The 23,742-nt window shown below is 38.1% G+C and overlaps 1 protein-coding gene across 2 annotated transcripts in view; it reads right to left on the bottom strand.

Annotated features, from left to right (window-relative positions):
• Positions 1 to 23,742, bottom strand: part of STK4 (serine/threonine kinase 4) — a 57,347-nt gene that overhangs the window by 19,674 nt on the left and 13,931 nt on the right. For both annotated transcript variants that reach the window (XM_023724477.1, XM_023724487.1), the window contains exons 5-9: positions 22,163 to 22,327; positions 13,113 to 13,280; positions 11,383 to 11,520; positions 6,329 to 6,457; positions 5,475 to 5,661 (exon numbers count right to left, since the gene is read on the bottom strand). In XM_023724477.1, coding sequence (XP_023580245.1) covers positions 5,475 to 5,661; positions 6,329 to 6,457; positions 11,383 to 11,520; positions 13,113 to 13,280; positions 22,163 to 22,327 — 787 coding nt within the window. The remainder of the gene's footprint in view (positions 1 to 5,474; positions 5,662 to 6,328; positions 6,458 to 11,382; positions 11,521 to 13,112; positions 13,281 to 22,162; positions 22,328 to 23,742) is intronic.

Below are 23,742 nucleotides of genomic sequence, written 5' to 3' on the forward strand. Positions count from 1 at the left end.
AAAATACAAGAAATAACCCAAACAAAAGGAAAGATAAACCATATTAATGAATAAGAAGAATCGACATCATAAGAATGGAAGAATAGTGATATAAATTTCAAATAGTAATCTATGTTGAAAAGAAAAATAAGAAGGGGAAGGGGAAACTAGTTGAAACAGATGGTCAAGGAAGATCTGAGAAGATAAAAGAACCAAAGATCTGAGTCGGGGGAGGAAGCAAGTCTTTTGGATGGAAAAATAAAATCAGAGGACTATAGGTCATATTGTAAACAAAACCAAATTCCCAACATATTAAAGAAAGTCCTAAATGTGAACAGTAAAACCTCACAACTTTTAGGGAAAAAGAAAAGAAGGAGACTATTTTTAAGGCATCTAGGTAGCAAGGACTTCCCTAAAGAAGACACAAAAAGCTTACCGTATAAGAAAATTTAGACAACTCTGACATCATGAGAACGTAAGTTGCTGTCTAAGAAAAGACACTGCAAAGTTAAAAGCAAAAGCCACAAACTGGGAGAAAATATTGTACATAAACTGACAAAAAACTAGTTAGTACCCAAAATATAAAGAATTACTACAAATCAGTACGGCCCTGGTGGCACAGAGGTTAAGCATTTGGCTGCTAACCAAAAAGCCATCAGTTCAAATCCATCAGCCGCTACTTAGAAACCCTATGGGGCAGTTCTACCCTGTCCTATAGGGTCGCTATGAGTGGGAATCAACTCGACGGCAACGGTCACAAATCAGTAACAAAAAGACTAAAAAAGAAAAAAGGGCAAATGCTATTCAAAGAAAGGATGAGACTCTTCTGTAGTCAACGTGGAAATAAATAAGATTAAGACTAAAGAAGTGACTAGGCAGCAAAAGCTATAAAGTGTCATTATTAACATTTTTTTGATACATAAAATAACTTTCTCCTAAGTCAGTTCTACACAAGAACTATTAGTTTTATTAAAAATATGTAATTATTTGGTGTCATGGATTGAATTGTGTCCACCAAAAATCTCTGTCAACTTGGCTGGGCCATGATTTCCAGTATTGTATGATTGTGTACCATTTTGTAATCTGATGTGATTTCCTTATGTGTTGTAAACTCTATCACTATGATGTAATAAAATGGATTAGCGGCAGTTATACTGATATGAGGTCTACAAGATTAGATAGTGTCTTAAGACAATCTCTTTTGAGATATAAAAGAGAGAAGCAAGCAGAGACACATGGGAACCTCATACCACCAAGAAAGCAGCGCCGGGAGCAGAGCACGTCCTTTGGACCTAAGGTTCCTGCACTGAGATGCTCCCAGACCAAGGGAAGACTGATGTATCACAAGGACCTTCCTCCAGAGCGCAAAGAGACAGAAAGACTTCTCCTGGAGCTGATGTCCTGAATTTGGACTTGTAGCCTACTCGACTGTGAGAAAATAAATTTCTCTTTGTTAAAGCCATCTACTTGTGGTATTTCTGTTATAGCAGCACGAGATGACTGAAACATTTGGGTACTGCCATTTTGGGTGATAACTGTTTCAAAACTAAACAAATGGTTATCAAGCTGCTGAAAGACACCAGTTCTGGCTAAAGTCCACTGAAAAACCTGGGAAGGGAGAGGAAACGCTGTCAACTACTTTGCCAAGTATGAGGCACCCAATCTCCAACCTAGAGAAAATAAAGACATTGCCCTAGTATTGCCATGGTTATTTAAAAATAAATAAATAATAGTCTTGATCTAGAATAAAGCCTACCATAGAAAGGGGATTTGGGAACCAAATGGAAACAGTTTTAACTCATAAGCTATTACAGAGCTCCCTCTTCTGGTCCAGAGAAAGCAAAATCATCCTAACACTGTCACATCATGTCACCTTAGGACTGCACTTTCAGTTCCTGGGGGCAAGCAAGGTTCTTCTAGAGCTCTTGTCAAAAAACAAACAAACAAACGAGAAAAGATACCAAGACAAATAGAAGAAGTCTTCCAAAATCCTCAAACTGCTATTTTATCCAGACAGGGGTTTTCAAAATAGTGTTTACCATTATGGTTCTTACAGGAGTTCTTGAGGCCTCTTATAAAGCAATCATTCCTTAGCCCCCCACCCTAAATCCCCTCCCTCCAACCACAATCTGACTCCTTAGTGTAGACTCAGATATACAATACCAAAACATATTCTCTCTGATGTAACAATATCATTCGTCTATCATCAGAAGCAGGCCCCTTTTAAAAATCACCCATCCTAACACACAATACAGAGGAAGTAAGCACAACTAAAGCAAAAGCTAAGAAGTTTCCTGAACCCAATCAAACACTTTGAGGGACAGAGTAGCTGGGGCTGGGGTCGGGGGACCATGGTTTCAGGGGACATCTAGGTCAACTGGCATAACAAATTTATTAAGAAAATGCTCTGTATCCCACTTTGGTGAGTGGCGTCTGGAGTCATAAAAGCTTGCAAGCAGCCATCTAAGATGCATCAATTGGTCCCAACTCACTTGGAGTAAAGGAGAATGAAGACCATCAATGACACAAGGAAAATGTTAGCCCAAGAGACAAAAGAGCTATATAAACCAGAGACTCCATCAGCCTGAGACCAGAAGAATTAGATGGTGCCCGGCTACCATCAATGACCACTCTGACAGCGAACACAATGGAGAGTCCCTGATGGAGCAGGAGAAAGGTATGGAGCAGAACTCAAATTCACATAAAAAGGTCAGACTTAATGGTCTGACTGGAGGAACCCCTGAAGCCACGGCCCCCACACACTCTGTTAACCCAGAACTAAAACCATTCCTGAAGCCTGCTCTTCAGACAAAAATTAGACTGGACTATAAAACATAAAACAATACTCATAAAGAGTATGCTTCTTAGTTCAAGCAGATACACGAGACCAAATGGGTGGCTCCTGTCAGGAGGCAGGATAAGAAGGCAGGGAGGGACAGGAACTGGTTGAATGGACACAAGAAACCCAGGGTGGAAAGGGGGAGTGTGTTGTCACATTACAGGGATTGCAACTGATGTCACATAATCATACGTATATAAATTTTTCTATGAGAAATTAACTTAACTATAAACTTTCACCTAAACCACAATTGGGGAAAAAAAACCCACTCGTCCTTTCCTTCTGGAAATCCTGGGGACACAGGTATGGGCTCATGATATTATTCTCTGTAACTGTGTACATGTTTTAATTTTCCATAATGTTTAAATAACTCTTAAAACAATAAAAGGCAAGATTTCAAAGTAAGCGGCAAGTCTGTCAAACTTGTGGCCCCAAATGTGAATTACAAAACCTGTAGCAAGTTGTTTTTGAATTGAGTTTATTTAATGTCATTCAGCCTGTGACTGCTGAGGGGGTTGTAAATGGTTCTTGTCAGGATTATAATAAAAGATGCATGTTTCTCATTAGACATACTAAAACTATGCAAGCTCAGAAACTGAAAAGACCAACCAACCCATGGAATCAATCAACACTTGAAATATGAAAATTCCATTTGGAACAAAATTAATTCTTTAAATAAAAAAGGACAGATTTTCCATAATACCATGCATGCACAACACATGGGGGGCAGCCTAGTTATACTGCACAGTGATTATAATCATCTGCATAACTAAAGCCCTTAAAACAAGTAGCACTATGAGTTAATGGAAAGAACTAGAGGTCAACAGCTCATTACTGCAAAACAAATCTTCCTAACAAATCGTACTGGCTACTTAAAAAAATCAAAAGAAAGAAAAACTAAATTTAGTACATAGCATTCACTTCATAATTTAGGTAACAGCAAACACCAAATATCTACAGTATTTCAAATATTAAGTTTAGAGAATGAAACATAACCTAAGAGCACTGAATGAGATAAGAATTTAAAGAGCCTAGCACAGGGCCTGACATTCCTTTTATCAAAGCTTTTTGTAAAGCTTTGATAAAAGAAGGGGGAAAAGGGAGATTCATTCATAAGGCAATGCTGAGTTGAAAGTTCTGATTTACAGCAGGCAGTTACAACAGAAAGACATCATGCTTAGTAAAGTAGAGGGTCAGCAAAAAAGAGGGAGTCTCTCAATGAGATAGATCGACTGACACAGTGGCTGCAACAATGGGCTCAAACACAGCAACGATCGCGAGGATGGCGCAGAACAGGGCCAAGTTTTGTTCTGTTTATACATAGGGTTGCACCAAACGAAATAATCCTATAACCAGTGATAATGAGGTGGAATGTAGACTGTGACAAATGAATCTAATTGTATTGCAAATGAATTCACATAACTACACTGACAGAATGGGGAAGAAAGCAGCTGATCCAATTAACTTTGGAAACAGTGCTTTGGCTGGACACTGAACGCTAAAGACAAAAAGAACTGTACACAAACACCATATTCTAGCTGGTTAACTTGCTTCTCACAGTAGTACGGGCTAGTAATTTTGAAGATATGTTATAGGTATACTATGGGTGAACAAACAGGTATACTGTAGATAATGGGAGTCCTCCATGTAAGGAGAAAGAAGTTACAAGTTACAAAGAAAGAAAGAGGGAAGGCTAGAATCAACCCTATGGTACCACATCGGAGCCAAAGATATAATAATGGACTCATGGTTTTATATATATATGTATATATACATATTTATATATATATTATATTTTATATTTACTTATTTATACACACACACACATATATATATAAAAAACCATGAGTCCATTATAATACCTTTGGCTCCAACTACATACATATATACACACACACTCATGTATATATACAGATATATACATACACACACACACGCAGATGGACAGATACAAAGATAAACACAGATGCGTGTGTACATGTGGGTTTCTGTACATACATGTATTTCCTAGCTCTGTCCACTGAGAGAACCTAGAAACAATGATCTTCGTTTCTAAATACCATTCTTCAATAAGAGGTACCAGAACTCCTTGGAGACATAGGGGATTTCAGAATTGGAGCAGTGAAAATACAAGATAAGATGTTGTGCCTTAATCACAGAAAAAAATGGATCAGAAGAAAAGAGACTAAGACAGGAGTCAATAAGAAGAGACTTGATGACTTTTGAACTTATCCAGTCATCTTTAGTGGATTAAGTGTTGGTAAACCTGGGTTAGAAACACAAAGCATCATGAAAACAGACTGAAAATATGTACAGTAAATAGCTCAGAATTTCATTACACTTTGAGATGAATTATGCATCAAAACAACGCATGTGCTTGCCTCCAGGGATCAAGGTGAAAAAGGGGAAAATGGTAACATTCAATGACAGAATGGTTGTTCAGGTTCAAAAGTCCCTTCTCACTGTTGATTCTTTCTTGTCTGTGATTCTACATGCCAGTGGACCCCTCATCAGCCCTCTCCACCTCACCAGAACTTGTGCTGACAGCAGCAGAAGAGGGGACTCAGGACAGAGACTGCGTGGTCCAGGAGAACCTGTCTTCTCTAAAATATGTACAGTTTGTCTGAACACTTAGTATAGTTAATCAGAATCTTACTTTTCATAGTCCCTTCCTCTTCGTCATCCTCCGCATTGATGACCATGGTGCCCAGCTGTGATGGCAACGTGTCATCATGCTCAATCATAGTATTGGCACCATCGCTCACGGTGCTGGCAGCGCGGACAGTGCCCATGTCATCACCCACTGTTCGAACCATCGTGCCAGAATCCATTTCATCCTCCTCCTGTGAAAGGAGAGAATCTCAAATTGAGGCTAATTTGATCAAAAGATTTTGAGTTTTCTGAATGACTTTTACCCATCTTGATGCACATATTTCTGGTTTTGACACTTATTCACACTCTAAACTCACCCTGTAGAACTGAAAGGACTCTTTATTTTATGCAAAGATCATAAATTTACCCATGTGAGAACAGCATATCTAGCCTAGAAGGACCCTCTCCCTCTCCCCTTCCTCCCTTCTTAGTAAAGACCTGCAACATCGACCTAAGAAGCTGAGGTGAGCACCCCTGGAATCTCAGAGTTTGGAGGGAGACTATAAGTATAAAAGCTACATGTTTAGTATGGAATGTAGACACCCAAGAGGTCTGAAAGATTCAAGTGTCAGACCTGAGCATTCTTTCTCCTGAATAAAAAGTTAACTGAATATAAGATATGGGGGAAGAGAATAAAATTTAAAAGCGCCCCAGAAGGCACTGGAAGAAGAGCAATTAGATTCAGCATGATGAGATCCAATGCCTCGAGCAAGCCTTGGTCCAGGATAGGACACAGTCGTGCGAGAAGACTCTCCAGCTCCAGGCTGATCCACCATCTCCTATTCATCTTACCTGGCTTTGCAAACATGAAATAACAAGGATGGATGCTCAAGGCCCACAGCAATGCCTGTCACTCACTGAGTTCTCTTCATCATCCTGGTCCCCCTCCCGCTGCTGGGCTTCCTGGCGTTTCAGTTTCACGTCCATGGCTTCATTAATTAAGTCCCGCAGTATCGACACTCCTTTGGCACTCTTGACAAATGGGTGCTTAAACAAGAGAGTGGGAAAGTCTGGAGACAGTTTATACAGCATCAGTGCCAAAACAGTGTGTGGCACACAGAAGGCACTTAAATATTTGTTGAATCAGTGAATTTACTTTTTCCCTTCATGCTTCGGACAATAGCTAAACCACATTCACTGTATAACTCTGAATAGATGCACATTCAAGCTTTGCTTATTTTTGTACTGCCTGGCTGGAATGCCTACTCCATTTCTTTCCGCCTAATCTTGAGATTCTCAGCACAACTGCACCACCACCTAGAGGACATTGTGTAAGTGTGTGGGAGCATATTATAATTGTCCCATGGCTTGAAGAGCACAAACAGCATATGAGGGGAGGCAAGGATGCCAAGCAGTCCTGCAACGTTCAGAACAGTCCACACAAAAGAGAATTGTGCCACGTTCTGCACATTTTCCAAATGTTTCAGAGAATATGTACACTTCAGTAAATAATACCAAAAAGTTTCTTCAAGACATATGCAGAAAGCCTAGCAATTTGGGAAGTCTTTTTGGACTGGAGAGCAAAATTCAAATAGAATAAAGACATTGGTTAGAAATCACAGAATAATTTATTTACTCCATTTAGTCTTTCTATTCAGGTAAAAAGAATTTTAGCACAGAAGTGCAGTTACTGAAGAAATACTAAAACTGATCACAAATATGTAACAGATGTGGACCTAAACATTATTCAATCAGCAAAGACACCTGAAACACAGGGTTATTACTGAGTTACATTAATAAAAACCGCTTTAAAATTTTAACAGTAATACCATCTTACATTTTTGTTGTTGTTACTGATCGCACAATGATTAAAAAAAAAAATCTACGCTGTGAAAGTTATATGTGGAAATTCCCTTTGGGGGGCTGCCTGTTGTTTTCCAAACTTACTCTGATATTGTCCAGTGTGTCTCTTTGTAATCAACTTTCTATTCCCATCATCTATCAATGGGTATGATCCCCATGGCCTTTTTAGGTACTTCAGAGATTGAAAGTGTGTCTCAAAACGTGGTGGGATCTCAATACAGAGATATATTTTCCATTAAACTTCATCACTACCCCATCCAGGCAGAAAAAAAATTTGGTACACTTAGAAATAAGACCCAGCTCCTTTGCAAGAATATCTTACTAGTCTGTAAGATCATTCCCCTCTTTCTCTTAAATACAAATAAGTCTGGTCAGTTATTACTTAACACTTTTTATTCTACTGTCTACCCATACCTCTTTCATTTTCCTGTATTTCTTGAATGGAATGGTTTCTGATCTTCCTGCTCTTAAATCTAAAGTCATTCATGATGCTAGATACAGGTATCTAACTACTTCATTATGTCTTCACGTTGGGTCATGCTGGAGCATTTCTATACTGAAATACATATTATTTTATTATAAAATATTATCTTTATATATCTCCATTATATCACAGGTATGACATTATGCTGATTTTCTTTTTATTACAAGGATAATAGATTTTATCATCTATGAATTTCATCCCAGAAGTTATGAGAGTATTAAAAATATATGTTGGTTATAAAAAGAGGGCATTGGGCCCCCAAAAAGATAATATACTTAGAAATAAATCTAACCAAGTACATAAAATACCTATACAAAGAAAACTACAAAACACTACTGCAAGAAACCAAAAGAGACCTACCTAAATGGAAAAACATACCATGCTTATGGACAGGAAGACTCAACACTGTGAAAATATCACTACTACTCAAAGCAATCTACAGATACAATGCAATCCCAAACCAAATTCCAACAGTATTCTTTAATGAGACGGAGAAACTAATCACCAACTTTATACAGAAAGGGAAGAGGCCCCAGATAAGTAAAGCATTATTGAAGAAGAAGAACAAGGTGGGAGGCCTCACACTACCTGATCTTAGAACCTTCTACACAGCCATGGTAGTCAAAACAGCCTGGTACTGGTACAACAACAGACACGCAGACAAATGGACTAGAACTGAGAACCAAATTAAGTCCACCCATCTACGGGCAGCTGATATTTGACAAAGAGCCAAAGTCCACTAAATGGGGAAAAGACAGTCTCTTTAACAAATGGTGCTGACGTAACTGGATGTCCATCTGTAAAAAAATAAACAGGATCCATACCTCACTCCATACAGAAAAACTAACTCAAAATCAATCAAAGACCTAAATATAAAACCTAAAATGATAAAGATCACGGAGGAAAAAATAGGGACAACACTAGGGGTCCTAATACAAGGCATAAATACAATACAAACTATAATGATGTATAAACACCAGAAGATAAACTTCATAACTGGGAGCTTCTAAAAATTAAACACTTACGCTCATCAAAAGACTTCACCAAAGGAGTAAAAAGAGAACCTACAGACTGGGAAAAAATTTTTGGCTACAACACATACGGCAAGGGTCTAATCTCTAAAATCTGTAGAATACTTCAACACCTCAACAACAAAAAGGCAAATAATCCAATTAAAAAATGAGCAAAGGATATGAACAGACACTTCACCAAAGAAGATATTCAGGTGGCTAACAAACACATGAAAAAATGCTCACGATCATCAGCCGTTAGAGAAATGCAAATCAAAACTACAATGAGATACCATCTCACCTTGACGTTACTGGCACTAATCAAAAAAACAGAAAATAATAAATGTTGGAAAGGTTGCAGCGAGACTGGAACTCTTATGACCGGCTGACAGGAACGTAAAATGACACGACCACTATGGAAAACGATATGGCATCTCCTTAAAAAGCTAGAAATAGAAATACAATACAATCCAGCAATCCCACTCCTAGGAATATAGCCTAGAGACATAAGAGCCGTCATATGAGTAGACATATGCACACTCATGTTCACTGCAGTGTTATTAATAGTAAAAAGATGGAAACAACCTAGGTGCTCATCAACCGATGAATGGATAAGCAAATTATGGAATATACACACAATGGAACACTATGCAACAATAAAGAACAATGATGAATCCATGAAGCATCTCACAACATAGATGAATTTGAAGGGCATTATGCTGAGTGAAGTGAATCAATTCCAAAAAGGAAAATACTGTATGAGACCACTATTATAAAATCTTAAGAACAGGTTTACACATAGAAAAAAAAACAATCTTTGATGGTTACGAGGGAGGGAACGGATGGGGAGGGGAAATCACTAACTAGATAGCAGACAAGTGTCAACTTTGGTGAAGGGTAACACAGCACACAAATATAGGGGAAGGCAGCACAACCTGAACAAGGCAAAGTCACAGAAGCTTCCTAGACACATCCAAACACATTGAGGCACCAAGATGCTGAGGTTGAGGGTTGGGGACTGGTCCTGGGAGACATCTAGGTCAACTGGCATTTAACAAAGTTCATAAAGAAAATGTACTACATTCTACTCTGGTGAGTAGTGTCTGGGGTCTTAAAAGCATGTGGGCACAAGAAAAATATTAGCCCAAGGGACTAAAAGGACCACATGAACCACAGCTTCCACCAGTCTGAGCCCAGAAGAACTAGATGGTGCCCGGCTACAACCACTGACTGCTCTGACAGGGATCACAACAGAGAGTCCCAGACAGAGCAGGAGAAAAATGTAGAACAAAATTCAAATTCACAAAAGAAGACCAGACTTACTAATCTGACAGAGACTGGAGGAACTCCCAAGACTATGGCCCCTTGGACACCCTGCAAACTGAGAACTAAAGCCACTCCCGAAAGCTCACTTTTCAGACAAAGATTAGACAGGTCTATAAAACAAACAATCACACATGTGAGGAATGTGCTTCTTAGTTCAATCAAACATACGAGACCAAATGGGCAACTCCTGCCCAAAAGCAGGAAAGGACAGGAAAACTGGACGAATGGACACAGGGAACCTGGGATGCAAAGGGGGAGAGTGCTGTCACATTGCAGGGATTGCAACCAATGTCACAGAACAATTTGTGTATAAATTTTTTAATGAGAAACTAATCTGTGCTGCAACTTTTCACCTAAAGCACAATAAAATAAAAAGGGGGGGGGCAGGCGGGGGTATTGGCTCTGATATGGTTGAAAACAACTGGCCTAGCCCAATAATAATAGTAGATATTTGTCAAGTCCACACTATACTATCTGTAATACATGTAAAGCACTATTCAAAGTTACACGTATTCTATCACTTAATCTTCACAATATATAAAGCAAGTACTTTATGCCCATTTTATACCTAATAAAACTAAGGTACAAAGAGGTAAAGTTACTTGCCAAGGTCACAAAGCTAGTGAACAGGGAGCGGAGACTTGAACCTGGGCAGTCTGCCTCCAGAATGCAAGCTCCTCTACACTAAGCATATTGCCTGCCAAATCCAATCTATCATTCAAGGCCCAGGTGTAGAAACTACCTCCTCCAGGAAAGCATTCCTAGTGCCTCCATCCCAAAGTGACCTCCCCTTACCCTGAAGCAATAGCACCTATCATTCATCTCAATTCTTTGCCAGAGTTAGGTAGACCTGACAGCATTCCTGTGTTGGAGTCAGAAAGACCTAGCTTCTAATCTTGGCTCTGTTGTTTACAACCTGTGTGACTCTAAATGAGTTGACCTCCTAAGCTTCCATTTCCTCACCTGTAAAACTGAAATGACACCCATCCCTCACGAGGCTTATTTGACGATCAAGTGGCATAACACATTCAAAGCAACCGCTCACAGCAGGTGCTCCTTAAATGTCAACTGCCTCTCTCTAATCCCACACATCCTTGTATTTTGTTGCAATACTGTCTTGTTCAATGACTTAACATTCCTTTCTATGTCTTTTCCACTCAATTAGATTCCAACGTAGAGGCGGGGAATGTCTTATAAGTCTTTGCTACCTCCAAGTAGGTGGCCTAACAGCATCTTTTCGTCAGCATGTGAATGAAATGGAGGGAGGCAGCATATCAGGTGGATCATACCTGTAGGAGCTGAGTGGCTGTGGCTCTCTGATCAGGGCTCTTTACAAGACACTGCTTCACAAAATCCATGAAGTTATCGGACCACAGCTCTGGTTTTCGGAATGTGGGAGGAGGGTTTGTAGGAATCATGAAGATTGCCTGGTTTAAAAAAAAAAAAGAAAAGAAAAGATTCTATAAAATTAAAGTGATGCCCCAATAAGAATCTGACTGGGATTACATTTGAAGCTTGGTAAAATAGTATTTCTCTTACCCACAGACAAACCCATCCAAATTCCAACAAAATCTAGGTACCTCAAAGCAGGAAGGTGGACAATTGGAGAACCTGATAATACCTCTCTCTCTCTCCTTATGTCTCTACCCACTCTTCATGGAATAGTCTGTTCCCCTAAACTTCACAATATCGAAAGCATTTTTTTTTTAACCACAGTTCACTGCTTTCCAACATGGAAAGGTAAGAAAATTCATATCCAGAAGATAATCTTAGCCCCACAGTTGTCAAGTTTCCCTCCTCCACAAATGGAACCACCACCCCTGGCTGTAAGCAGTGACTGCAAGGAAATCACAAACCCAAAAGCCCCCCAAATCACAAGGGATTCATTAAACTACAAACCAAGCCAATCTGACATACTTGAAACAAAATACAATTAAAAATTGGTCCACTAAATTACAGTTAAATTCTATTATTTAAAAAAATAAGACTAATTATTTCTTGAGTTCCCAATAAAGGAAAAGCCTGTTTTTCTAAAACAAAACTCTTTGCAATAAGCAACTTATAGTCTTTAAATCTAAAAATATCACCAGTAAATTCCCTCACCCTTCCCTACTTCTGCCAAGGGGAAGGAGCTTACCTTTGGACATGGCTCATGAATACTTTAAAAAAGAGTCAAGTCTCTTAATAGGAAAACTAACTAATCTGAGAAGGGAAGAGCTGGGGGTTGGGAGCTATTGTGAGAACTGCAGAGTCACAAAGAAAGGCAGGGCTGGGGTCGTGAAAGTGTTGTGATGAGGGGTCCTGAGGGTGGGTAAAACCTGGGAACCCTGTAGGGTGTTCACATTAGGGAGTTTCAGTGGAGATGCAGCTACAGTCTCCTAATACTCTAGAAGTACAGGGAGGCTGCAGAGTACAGATGAACTGAGTCTGGGGACCCACAAAGCAGAACTTACAAATCCAAATGCCTACAGGGGCCAGGCAGGGAAAAGACAACAAATGGACCTGGCTTGGTGTTAGAGACAAGAGTGCAAAAAAATTGTTTGCTATCCTCTTAATACTTATAGGTAAAAATGTTAGAGAAAACCCTATAATAAATGACAACTGATGCTTGGTGACAGAATAGATAATCATGGGGACTGGTAAAGTGGAAAGCCCATGCCCTGTATAAAGGAGATAAGCACTACTCAGCTCCAGTTAATGTTGTCATGTTCAAATGTAGGCCCCTAAAATATTTTTTAAAATATTGCACAGGTCAAACTAAGCATTTCTGTGACCCATGTCTTGCCAGAGGGCTATCAATACACAATCTCAGCAACAGAGAGGGTCGGCTCAGGCTTGAATTAATTAGTAAATACAACTAGTCAGTAGCAATGTATAATCTAGAGTCTAAAGTGACACTTATCACTTACATGCAGTAAGTTCATTTATTGTCCAGTCTCAAACCAAGCAAGTCATTTAATTAACTTTCTAATGGTGACCAGTAACTAACCACCCACTGGTTGTCTGTCCATTTCCTTACCCTCATTGGGTGGATATCAGCATACGGGGGCTTTCCTTCAGCCATTTCTATGGCAGTTATTCCTAGCGACCAGATGTCTGCCACACAGTTGTACCCAATTTCCTGAATCACTTCTGGAGCCATCCAAAATGGTGTTCCTATCACTGTATTTCGCTTAGCCATGGTATCCTAAAATAGAAAGAAAAGAGAACAACACTAAGCATTAAAACTATTGAGAAAAAGAGACTTTTCCAATAGTAAGAAATGCCTTGTATTTGAAATACATCTAAGATCCATACTCAAAACATGATCAAGCAAGTCACAAAAGAAATTCAAATGACCAAGAAATATGTAAAAAGATTATTAATCAATTATTAAAACACAAACTAAAACAAGATATCATCCTGTCAGTTTGTACTGCCAGAGAAAAACAGGCATTCAAATACAATGTTACTGGAGTATAAATTGATACAACTTTTTGATAAGCAATTTGACCGTATTATTAAACTCTTAAATGCCCCTATCTCTGATTCAGATCTATTTCTAGACATTTACCCTGTGTGCAAATGCCCGAAGATAAATACATAAAGACGGCAGAAATGTTTGTAATAGAGCAGGGAAAAAGAAAAATGAGACAATCCAAATGACCACCAAAAGAGGGTCAGTTAAATACAATAAATATTCATAAAATAAAATACTACATAGAAGAAAAGAAGATATACAGATGCTGGCATTAAAAAAAAAATGTACAAGATATATTGTGAAGCAAAAAAACTCAGGTTGAAAGAATTAGGTTATATATAACATAACCCTATTTTTGGAAAAGAGTATTATATAATAATGTCAATATGATCATAACAATAAAAACAACCACCAATAACGATAAGAAATGTTGCTGTATGTATAGTAAAAAAAAAATGGAGTAAAATACACGAAATTATTAACAATAGCAACTGCTGATAAGTAATTGTTAACAGTAATTGTAATAAACGGTAGAATCACTAAGGACTTTTACTTTCCATTCTGTATACTTCTATAACACTCTGACGGTTTACATGAGCATGTATTACATGTGTAATCCAGAAAAGAACGAAAACGATACGTAAAAAGATGTGTAGAAAGTCTTGGTTTGGGGCTTAAAGAAGAGTGAGTATCTGGATATGGCGCACATGGCAAATAAATGCTTGCACACTTCCCCATAATGGCTTGGCCTAATGAAAGTGAACCTTCCTACAGTTCCTCTACTTTAGGAAGAGAGGGATTTTAAACAGAACTAACAATGCATGGGATTTCTCATCATCATCCCCCCATGTTCCTTCTCAAATGTCTGTAGCTTAGGCTGGCTGATGCCAGTGAGGAGCAAACGACAGGCAGTATTTTTCAATCGATCTCAGTGTCAGCCCTATGTAATAAATTAACACAGGAAATAACTTACTGCTTAGTCATTTCCTTAGCTCTGAAACTTCAGATTTGCAGGGGTGTTTTTAAACGATGGTGGTCAAAGCTGTTTTCACAGAATTATCTCAATAAGAAACAGGTACTTGGATAAGAAATTTTTGAAAATTAAGAGTAAGGAAGGGATCAAGTAAATGCACATGCATGTACAGGTGTACCTGCAGGCATACGTATACACGTTTGTGTGTGCTGCATATATATCCATACACATAACAAAGTGCAAGGGGCCACAGTTACACAGGCTTCTTAGACATCCAAACCCATGGGTCTGGTTTACTGGGTTAAAAGGCTTAGGACCTTCTTGACTGCTGCTTCCATGGACGTTGACTGTGGATTCAAGTAAAATGAAATCATTGACAACTTTAATATTTTCCCCATTTATCATGATGCTGCTTATTGGTCCAGTTGTGAGGATTTCTGTTGTCTTTATGTTGCGGTGTAATCCATGCTGAAGACTGTAGTCTTTGATCTTCATCAATAAATGCTTCAATCAGAAGTAGTGGGAAACAATCCTGGAGGGATGAGATGCCTTAAATGCTAAACTAAGATATATAACTGGTATGGAGTATCTCCTAGATACACTGTATTAGATAAGTTAGGTGCAAGACAGTGTGTAAAGTATGCTTTCACTTTTTTTTTTTTTTTTTACAAAAGGGAGAAATGTTTACACACACACACACACACACACACACACACATTTGCTTATATAGGCACAAGATACCCCTGGAAATATAAATAAGAAATTAATAACACTGGTTGACTTCAGGGAATAAAACAGGAGAAAGGCAGACTTCTCACTGAATCCTTTCAATTTTTGAACCACGTAGAAGTATTATCTATTAAAAAGTAAAATGAAAAAAAAAAAAAAAAAAAGGCTTAGGACCATAGTCTCAAGGGATAGCTTAGTCAATTGGAATAACACAGTTCATAAAGATAATGTTCTACATCCTAATCTGGTGAGTAGCATCTGGGTCTTAAAAGCCTGCAAGCAGTCATCTAAGATACAACTATTGGTCTCTACTCGTATGGAGCAAAAGAGAATGAAGGAAATCAAAGGTTCAAAGAAGAAACTAGTCCACAGGACTAACAGTCCACACAAACCATGGCCTCTCCTAACCTAAGACCAGAAGAAGAACTAAATGGTGTCTGGCTACCACTACCAACTGTTCTGACAACCACTACCAACTGTTCTGACAACCACTACCAACCATTCTGACAACCACTACCAACTGTTCTGACCACAGACACAATAGAAGGTACTTGACAGAATGGGAAAAAAATGCAGAACAAAATTCAAACTCCTAAAAAAGGACAGACCTACTGGACTGATAGAGACTAGAGGAAACCCCAAGACTACTGCCCTAAGATAGTCTTTGAGCTTGGAACTGAAGGCATTTCTGGAGCTCACCTTTCAGCCAAATAACAGATTGGCTTATACAATAAACAATATCACCCGTGAGTAATGTGCTCCCTTAAACAATCAACTATATGAGACCAAACAGTCAACATTTACCTGAAAACAAGATGAGAAGGCAAAGAGGGGAAGGGAAGCTAGATCAATGGGAACAGAACAAACAGAATGGAAATAATGAGAATGCTGACACAGTGAAAAAATTGCAATCAATGGCACGGAACAATCTGTATAAAAATCGTTACATGGGAAGCTAATCTGCTGTGTAAACTTTCACCAAAACACAATAAAATATTATTTAAAAAAAAGAATCAATGAGTGAACACTATATTTCTAAGACAGAAAGGAAATAGGATATTCTCATCCAGCAAGTCACTCAACAGAAAGGACTTCATCACCCGCTATTTAAAAAAAAATAAAAGTAGACAATTCTGTTTTGCAAAAAGGACTTGTGATGATATTTTTTCATTTTTATTATGTTTGCCAAAATTCACCTGATACAATGAGGACTCCTTTGTTTACATTCATACTGAAATGTTTACTAAAATTTGTTTTCATATTATGCTTTGATTCTTACTTCTATAAATTATTCTTAACATGACTTAAAAGCATAAAAAAATAAAAAGGCTCCACAAAACCCAAAAGAAAAAGAACGAGGGGATACTAACCCAACTAGAGCTATACTGCAAAGCAACATTAATACAGTAGCACAAACACCCATTGCCATCGAGTCGATTCCGACTCATAGTGACCCTATAGGACACAGTAGAACTGCCCCATATAGTTTCCAAGGAGCAGCTGGTGGATTCCAATGGCTGACTTTTTGGTTAGCAGCCGAAGCTTTAATCACTGCACCACAAAGCAATGGAAAATATTAAGTCCAGAAACAGACTGTGGCATATACACCTACTTCTCACTTATTGACTAACTTGTTATCCAACATTTTGCGTTTATGACAATAGTCAAAAATCTACTATCTGACTATTCTGAGCATTAATGACATACGTCTGGAAGTAACGAACACCAAGGTGCGAGGTGATGGTTAAGGTTATGTGTCAGCTTGGCTGGGCCATGATACTCAGTGGTTTGCCAGTCATGTAATGATGTAGATTGGCAGTTATATAATGATATAGTCATTCTCTATTGTTTTGTGATCTGATGTGGTCATCCTCCATTGTCACATAACGTCGACTTTTGCATTAGTGACCTGGTCTTTGGAACCAAACCATGTAAAGAAGTGAGGAGTAGGTGTATAAGATTTGAAGATATAATTAAAATCGGCAAGCAAAGGATAAAATATGCAAAACAAAACAAAACAGAAGTTACTGGGTATCCAGCTAGTCATTTGCACAACTCTACACTTAAATTCCTCCTACCTTGTACTTTCATCAAAATAAGTTCAAAAAGGTTAAAATTTTTTAAATGAACAAAAACCAAATGAATACTAGAAGAAAGTGTAGATAAACAGTTATACAACAATTCTGGAGTAGAAAAGGACTTTTTAAGCATGACATCAAAGGTAGAAATCATAAAATAAAAGGTAGATTTGTCTATATAAAATTGGAAAACCTCTGTATTTAAAAAATAAAATAAAATAAAAACACTAATAGCAAACTAGGAAAACCAGTTTCAACAACGTATGACAGTGGATTAACATCTTTAACATACAAATTTTTTTACTTTGGTTTATCCTTTTTAACAAATTATTTTTTAAAAGATTAACATTTCATTAGAATAACTGGCAAATAAGTAAACAGTTCATTTATAAAAGAATTACAAGTGGCCAATAATCAAATATTAAATTTTTTAATTGCTTTGAAAATGTTAAGAAAGGTACATTTTATTGCCCAGCTAGAACTGGCAAATATTCAGGAAAATGGACACATTTATATACTGTAATTGGAAGCATAAATTGCTCCCTTCAGAAGCAATTTGACAATATGCATCAAAAGGCTTAAAATTTCACACATTTAAATTTCTAACCCAGATTCCAATGTTAAGAAATTATCCTAAGGAAATACTCAAGGAAGTGTCCAAATGTTTAGCTGCAAGATGTTTATCACAGAATTTATGCTTATGATGGCAGGAAAACTATAAACAACCTAAATGGGAATTCAATATCCAATTATACAGAATGAGTTAAACAAATCAAGGTACATCCACACAGTGAAATACTCATGTTGCCATGAGAAATAATATTATAGATTTATTGTAAAAATGATAAATTGAACAAATACATTTTGCTTTTGCTCCTCCCAAAAACCGACTAAAAAGGCACTAAAAGGATTTTTTCTTTATAGACATAAATCCACAAGAATAAAAAATAAAAGAAAAAAAACAGCAACAAAATTTTAGAAGCTAGAAAGCAAATAAATAACTGACTGTGGAAACTGAATCCTGAGTCAGCTGCTGGAAAAGTGGAAAAACAATCTGATTTTAACACCAACTCCTCCAAAAGGCTTAGAAACAGGTGGCACTAGGTACCCTTATAAAACCAAAATCCAAACCCATTACTGTCGGGTTGACTCCAACTCATGGCGACCCTACAGGACAGAGCAGAACTGCCCCACAGGGTTTCCAAGAAGTGCCCTGTGGATTCGAACTGCCGACCTTTCGGTTAGCAGCTGAACTCTTAACCACTACACTACCAGGGTTTCCAGGTACCCTTATAAGAGGGATGAAAATATCAGTTGCCATACGGTCCATTTTGACTCATGGAGACCCCACATGTGTCAGAGTAGAACTGTGCTCCACAGGGTTTTCAAAGACTGATTTTTTAGAAGTAGATCTCCAGACCTTTTTTCTGAAGTAGATCTTCTGTACTACAGCTTTATTTTAGTGAAGCAGATTCGCCTTCCTTAGCAAAACGACACATGCTCAGCAAGCTTACAGTATACAAAATACATACAAAAATCAACTGTATTTCTATACACTAGTAATAAAACTCCAAAAATAAAATTAAGAAAACAATTTCATTTAAAATGGCATCAAAAAGAACAAACTACGTAGGTGTAAATTTAACCAAGTTTTAAGTGCTAGACTTGTAAACTGAAAACTACAAAACATCTTTGAAAGAAATTAGAGGATCTAAATAAATGGAAGGACATCCTGTATTCATGGATTGCAAAACTTATTAAGATTGCAATATTTTCTAAATTGATCTAAGATTCTACACAATCCCTATCAAAATTCCAAGTCTTTTTTGCAGAAACTGATAAACTGATCCTAAAATTCATATGGAAATGCAAGAGACCCAGAACAGAATAATCTTGAAAAAGAACAAAATTTGAAAATTCACACTTCCCTATTTCAAAACTTAGTACAAACCCATTGCTGTCAATTCGATTCTGACTCATAGCGACCCTACAGGACACAGTAAAACTGCCCCATAGGATTTCCAAGGAGTGGCTGGTGGATTCGAACTGCTAACCTTTTGGTTAGCAGCCTAGCTCTTAACCACTGCGCCACCAGGGCTCCAACTTAGTACAAAGCTGTAGTAATCAAAACAGTGTGGTTCTGGCATAAGGATAGATATACAGATCAACAGAATAGAATTGAGAGCCCAGAAATAAACCCATACAATTACGGTCAATCGATTTTCAAAAAGCATGCCAAAACCATGCCATGGAGAAACAACAGTCTTTTTAACAAATGGTGCTGGGACAACTGGATCTTACAAAAGAATGAAGTTAGACCCCCACCTCAAACCATATACAAAAATTAACTTAAAATCGATCAAAAACCTAAATCTAAGAGCCAAAACTATAAAACTCTTAGAAGAAAACATGGCAGTAAATTGTCATGACCTTAAATTAGGCAATGATTTCTTAGATATGACACCAAAGCCACAAGCAACAGAAGGAAAAACAGACAAACCGGATATCATCAAAATGAAAAATTTTGTTTCAAAGGACACCATCAAGACTGTAAAGAAAACCCACAGAATGGGAGAAAATATATGCAGATTATATATAAGATAAAGGACTTGTATCTAAAATATATTTTTAGAAAAACTCTTACAATGAATTAAGACAAATAAATCATTTGAAAAATAGGCAAAGATTTTGAATAGACATTTCCCCAAAGAAGACATACAAATGGCCAATAAGCACAAGAGAAGATGCTCACTACTATTAGTCATCAGGAAAATGCAAATCAATATCACAGTGAGGTACTACTTCACCCCTACTTTGTTGCCATTAGGTGCCATGGAGCCAGATCTGACTCACAGCAACCCTATGTAAACAGAACAAAACACTGCCCAGTCCTGCGCCATCCTCGCAATTGTTGCTATGTCTGAGCCCATTGTTGCAGCCACTCACCCCCACTAGGATGGCTATAATTAAATAAACAGAAAATAAGTGTTGGTTAGGATGTGGAGAAATTGGAACCCTCAATCTCATACATTGTTGGTGGGAATGCAAAACGAAGCTGCTCTGGAAAACAGTTCGGCAATTCCTTATAAAGTTAAAAATAGAGTTACCGTATGACCCAGCAACTCCATATGTCATATGAAAACACACGTTCACAAAAACACCCGTACATAAACTTCATAGCAGCACTATTCATAATAATCAAAAAGCAGAAACAACCCAAATGTCCAACTAATGAATGGATCAACAAAACATGGTATATCCATGCAGTGGAATATTATTCAGTCATAAAAAGGAATGAAATACTGATACAACATGTACGAACCTTGAAAATATTCTGTTAAATGAAAGAAGCCAGAACAAAAAGACAAATAGTTTATGATATCATTTATATGAAATGTTCAGAATAGGCAAACCGACAGAGACAGGAAGTAGATTAGTGGTTATTAGGGGCCAGGTGGGGGAGAGAATGAGCCACGACTGCTAATGGGTAAGAAGTTTTGGAGTAATGAAAATGTTCCGGAATTAGATAGCAGTGATGGTTATACAACTTTGTGAACATACTGAAAAAACAGAATTGTACATTTTAGAAGGGAGAAAAAATTCTGCCAAAGCAGGTATTGTAACAACGAGATTATAAGTAATAATGGAATAATCAACCAATTGCTAAAATTATATATGTATACACACACGCACACGCGCACACACACACACACACACACACACGTTGTTGTTGGGTGCCATTCAGCCCGTACCAACTCATAGTGACCCTATGTACAACAGACCGAAACGCTGCCTAGTCCCGCGCCATCCTCACAATCCTTGTTATGTTTGAGCCCACTGTTGCAACCACTGTATCAGTTCATCTTGTTGAGGGTCTTCCTCTTTTTCAATGACCCTCTACTTTACCAAGGCATGCTGTCCTTCTTCAGGGACTGGTCCTTCCTGATAACATGCCCAAAGTAAGTAAGACGAAGTCTCATCATTCTCACTTCTAAGAAGCATTCTAGCTGTACTTCTACCAAGACAAATGTGTTCGTTCTTCTGGAAGTCCAACATTCTTCGCCAACACCATAATTCAAATGTATCAATTCTGGTGGTGCAGTGGTTAAGCTCTTGGCTGCTAACCAAAAGATCAGCAGTTTGAACTCACCAGGTGCTTAAGATTACAGCCTAGGAAACCCTAGGGGCAGTTCTACCCTGTCTGTCCTACAAGGTCCTTATGAGCGGGAATATATAAAATTTCTACCATCCAAGAAAACCACTGAATGTATGTTCTTGCAAATTGTAATGTATGTATCCCAAACTTCTTTTACATATACTTTCATATATATTTAGGTATTTAAAAAAATCAGATAATTCTAGACTTCCTGTCTGAAATGTGTTTTTCACTGCCATGCACCAGTGAGGTAGTACAGGAATCAAGAGACTGATACTCTAGAAGCAAGTGAGGAGAGCGTTTACAGTAAAATAACTTTCAAGTACTGTCTGGAGATTGAATGAAATGATGTTGTATCTTATTCAAGAAAAGGAGTATGAATTTAATTCTTTTTCCTTTTTTTATATGCTGATGTAGTCCTATAAAATTTAAACTTCTACCCTATCATTTCTTAAGTTTTTGTTTTTATCAAAGTTAAACATGCACATAGTCAACTATGTGACCTGAACCCCTGGAAAGGATCTAAAATAACCTACTAACTCTTTCATAACCTGTTAGTAGAGTCTACAGTTTTTGACTAACACGATTAAGTCAAGCATTTTACTTAAAAAAATAAAAGGAAATGATTTCAAGACAGCTGGAAGTGATCGATTTAAGTGGCATTTTTACTTACTGTAAGCTGACCTGCTACCCCAAAATCTGCAAGTTTTGCATGTCCTTCTGTATTTAGCAAAATATTTCCCGCCTTGATATCGCGATGAATTTTTCTCATAAAATGAAGGTATTCCAGTCCCTTAAGTGTCGACTGTAATACTGTAGCTATTTCATCTTCTGTTAACTGAAAAAAAAGAATGAGAAGATCAGCTTACATCAGCACATGAGAAAAAGGAAAAAAAATGAGATCCAAAGAACTTTCCTCAAATATAAACATCTTATTCAACCTGTGAACATTTAGTAGTCTCATGGCTTATAATACCATCAATATGCTGACCATTCCCAGTTGTATTTCCAGCCCAGATCTCTCCCCAAACATCAGATTCATATATCTATCCATTCAACATCTCTACCTGAGTATCTAACAAGCATCACAAACATAACATGTCAAAATCAGGTTTTATTTCTACCACCACCCTACCTTTCCGCTTCTCAACCACCCTACCTACTCCTCCCACAGTCTTCCCTCCCTCAGTAAAAGGCAACTTCATTCTTCACTTGCTCTGGCTAAAAGCCTGAGGTCATCCTTGACTCCTGTCCATATGCAAATATATGCTCTGTTATCACCTGATCTAAGCCGCCATCATGACCTGTCTGAACTAATCTAATGATCTTCTAACTAGTCTCCCTCCTTCCACCCAGCAGCCACAAGAAACGTTTTAAAATATAAGCCAGATCTGTTCAAAACCCTCCAATGGCTTCCTAAATTACTCAAAATAATGGCCAGTGCTCACCAAGGCCTACAAGACCTTATATTACATGATCAGACTCCCGGCTACCTCTCTAACTTTATCTTCTACCACTCTCTACACTGCTCCTTATGTTCCAGCCACGCTGGCATCTTTGCTGCTTCCTGAATACTTCAAGCACACTCCCATCTTTTTGCCTGCTTTTCTCTCTGCCTAGAATGCTCTTCATCCAGCTATCTGTACAACCTGTTCCTTACTTCATGTCTCTGCCGAAATGTCATCTCATCAAAAATTCAGAGAGGTCTTTTCTAGCTCCCATCTATTCCCAGATCATTCTCTACCCCCTTATCCCTACAATAAAAAGCCCTGGCGGTGCAGTGGGTAAGTGCTTGGTTGCCGAAAAGTTGGTGGTTCAAACCTACCAGCCACTCCGTGGGGAAAAAGACCTACGAGCTGTTCCCGTAAAGATTACAGCCTAGGAAACCCTATGGGGCAATTCTACTCTGTCCTATAGTGTCATTATGACTCAGAATCGACTTGATGGCAACGGTTTATCCTACTGTATTTGTCACCGCAGCATCATCACCATCTGACATATTGTGCACTGTCATGGTTTGAATTATGTCCCCCAAAAAATGTGTGTATCAGTTTGGCTAGGCCATGATTCCTGGTACTGTGTCATTTGCCTGTATGTTGTAAACCTGCCTCTCTGATGTTAATGAGGGAGGATGGGTGGCAGTTGTGTTAGTAAGGCAGGACCTGATCTACAAGACTGGATTGTGTCCTGAGGCAATCTCTTGAGATATAAAAGACAGAAGTGAGCAGAAAGACAGGGGGACCTCATACCATC

This window comes from Trichechus manatus, unplaced genomic scaffold, assembly GCF_000243295.1.
Source record: "Trichechus manatus latirostris isolate Lorelei unplaced genomic scaffold, TriManLat1.0 scaffold00008, whole genome shotgun sequence".
Taxonomy (NCBI): domain Eukaryota; kingdom Metazoa; phylum Chordata; class Mammalia; order Sirenia; family Trichechidae; genus Trichechus; species Trichechus manatus.